At 49.1% G+C, this 2,759-nt stretch overlaps 1 protein-coding gene across 1 annotated transcript; it reads right to left on the minus strand.

Annotated features, from left to right (window-relative positions):
* Nucleotides 1-245: 245 nt before the first annotated feature.
* LOC140793733 (uncharacterized) lies at nt 246-2,312 on the minus strand. The gene is made up of 3 exons (XM_073145408.1): nt 1,386-2,312; nt 1,006-1,062; nt 246-710 (listed from the first exon to the last, which is right to left on the minus strand). Exons 1-3 carry the CDS (start codon nt 2,310-2,312, stop codon nt 246-248), a joined length of 1,449 nt encoding a protein of 482 aa, XP_073001509.1.
* Between the last annotated feature and the right edge of the window lie 447 nt (nt 2,313-2,759).

Raw genomic sequence — 2,759 nt, forward strand, 5'->3', positions numbered from 1 at the left:
CTCAGCTTCTTATCAGAAGACCTAATACACATATCCCTCACATCTATCGATCAATCATAACAATGCAATGTAGTCTTCGATCATGCAGTCAACACATGCATACTCGTGCTACAGATCCACTAGACATAACATTAAAATAGTAGAATCAGGTTGGCGCGATCCAACAATGGGAGGGTTGGAATCGATAGGGTGGCTAGCTCGGTGGCATTAGGTTGGCGCAAGAGTGCATCGGCTGCGCCGTTCTCCTAACCATTTTTGTAAACCAAGTTATAGTCATACCCGAGTAACTTAGACAGCCACCTTTGTTGTGCTGGAGTGTGGATCCTTTGCCCGAATAAGTAGGGCAGACTTCTTTGATCAGCGCATACTTTGAACCGCCTTTCGATCAGGTATTGGCGCCACTTGCTAACTACGTGGACCACAGCTAACATCTCTCGCTCGTACATTGATAATTGGCGCAACCATTGTGAGAGGGCCTTGCTCATGTAGGCTATGGGTTGCCCTACTTGCATCAAAATTGCACCGATCCCTGACCCAAATGCATCACACTTGACAACAAAGGTCTTTGAGAAATTTAGTAGGGCTACTAACACAGGTGCCTCGGTCAAAGCTTGCTTGAGTTCTTCAAATGCACGTTTCTCCTTGTTGTCCCACTCGGGCCCACCTTTGCGGAGTAGGGTAGTCAGCGGGACTACAATCTTCCCATAGCCCTGGATGAATTGACGGTAGTAGCCGATGAGGCTGAGGAAGCCTCAAAGATCCATGGGCGTCTTTAGTCGTGGCCAGCGCACTATGCTAGCCACCTTCGTGGGATCTGCCTCCACACCTGCGGAAGAGATGAAGTGCCCTAGGTACTCAACTCGTAGCTGCCCCTAGAGGCACTTGCTTTTCTTCACCTTCAGCCCGTGTGCTTGTAATATCTCCACAGCTGTCCGTAGGTGGTGTAGGTGTTCCTCTCTCAATCGATTATAAAAGAGGATGTCATCGAAAAACACCAAAACATACCATCGAAGGAGTGGGCAAAATACATCGTTCATCAGCCCTTGAAAAGTTGCCGGGGCACTGGTCAGTCCAAACAGCATTCCAAGGAACTCATAATGCCCATCATGTGTCCAAAAAACTGCCTTGCGAATGTCAGCTGCCCAGACTCTGATCTGGTGATAGCCGACTCGCAAATCAAGCTAGGTGAAGATGGTGGCACCAGCTAACTCGTCCAATAATTTCTTAATAACCAGTATCAGATACCGGTCCTTGATGGCATCACATTTAGTGCTCGATAATCCTTGCAGAATCGCCATCAGTTGTCTTTCTTCCGCACTAGTAGCACCGACGAAGAGTAGGCTATGGCTTGCCTAGATGATGCCTTGGTCCAACATCACTCGTACCGGCCATGTGATCTCATCCTTTTGGGCATAGAGATACTGGTAAGAGTTCACGTTCGTTGGTCCGGCTCCCGGTGTGATCTCGATCCGATGATCGTGGTCTCGAATCAGTAGTATTCCATGCGGCTCTTCAAAGACTTGATCAAACCCTTGGAGAAATGAGTCCAAATCAGTGGCTATTGTGTTACCAGGATTTGATTCCTCCGTGGTTGAGACCAACTGCATCAACAAGCCATGGCAGCTAGCTTGTGGTAACCCAATTAGGGCTTGAAGGCTAGCTGGGTTTGGCCGCAATCCTCCAAGTCGAACTAATCTCCCCTCATACTCAAAGTCCATTCGAATCATGACAAAATCAACTAGGATTGGGCCTAAGCCTTGAAGCCATTGAACGCCTAGGACCAAGTTGGCCCCCTCGAGCACCAACGGGTGCAGGTCCAACCGAAACATCTCACCATGGATCTGCACCTCAACTCCATCGCACCTACTATCGATCCACAACGCTGTGCCATCTTTGATGGCTACATCGAATCCAATGGTTGGAGTCACCCCCAACCCAATTTGTCGCACCAACTTCCCATCCATGAAATTATGTGTGCCACCCGAGTCAATTAGTATATCAACTTCGTGGTTCTTGATCAAACCCTCTACACACAGGTTTTGGGGTGCTCGCGAGCCCAGATAGGCATATATGCTCAACTCTACCTCCTCTTCACCACCCCACGGCTCCATTTTGCCCTCCTCATCCTCTCTGAGGAATATGATTGCCGTAGGTTGTTTTCCATACTTGTGGCTCGGGGCAAACTTCTCGTCGCAGTAGAAGCACAATCCCTTGGCCCTCATTTCCTCGATTTTTGCTACGGTTAGCTGTCGGAAGAAGCTCTTCCATTGCCCTCTGAAGTCAGTGAGAGGAGCACTAGGTGGTAGGGACATCCCCCCTTGAGGCCGAGTGGGAGGACCAAATCTAGCATTACTTGATGGAGCCGGTTGGGATCCTTTCTAGTCCGTAGGGCCCCATGGCATCTTGGAGCTTCTTCGTAGCTCCTTGACCATCTCCTCCATCATGGCCGCTGTAGAAAAGGCCTCCAACAATGTCCTAGGCCTCATAGCCTTGATCTCCGCTTGTATGTCGGACTTGAGTCCACTAACGAAGGTGCTGTAGAGGGCTGAGTCTAACCAACCAAGTATGCAATTGAACATTCTCTCACACTCTTCTTGATAAGCTCGGACCGTGGTCCATTGAGTTAGCTTAGTCAAGAGTTCTTGGAAGTCTTCATATTCAGTCGGACCGAACCGAGTACATACGGCGAACATAAACTCATCCCAAGACCGAAATGGTTAAGTTCGTTGTGCCGCTTGGAACCATCTGATCGCGACATC

This window comes from Typha latifolia, chromosome 8 (assembly GCF_019914945.1).
Source record: "Typha latifolia isolate L0001 chromosome 8, TyphaL0001v2, whole genome shotgun sequence".
In the NCBI taxonomy this organism is placed as follows: Eukaryota; Viridiplantae; Streptophyta; class Magnoliopsida; order Poales; family Typhaceae; genus Typha; species Typha latifolia.

Bases quoted from the DNA above. Each gene is read 5' to 3' on its own strand.
- LOC140793733 (XM_073145408.1), bottom strand. From the start codon at position 2,312: ATGTCCCTACCACCTAGTGCTCCTCTCACTGACTTCAGAGGGCAATGG. The intron at 1,063-1,385 runs GTACGAGTGATG...TGGACTGACCAG, and splicing joins AGGATGAGATCACATGGCCG to TGCCCCGGCAACTTTTCAAG. The intron at 711-1,005 runs GTATGTTTTGGT...CAATTCATCCAG, and splicing joins TTTTGCCCACTCCTTCGATG to GGCTATGGGAAGATTGTAGT.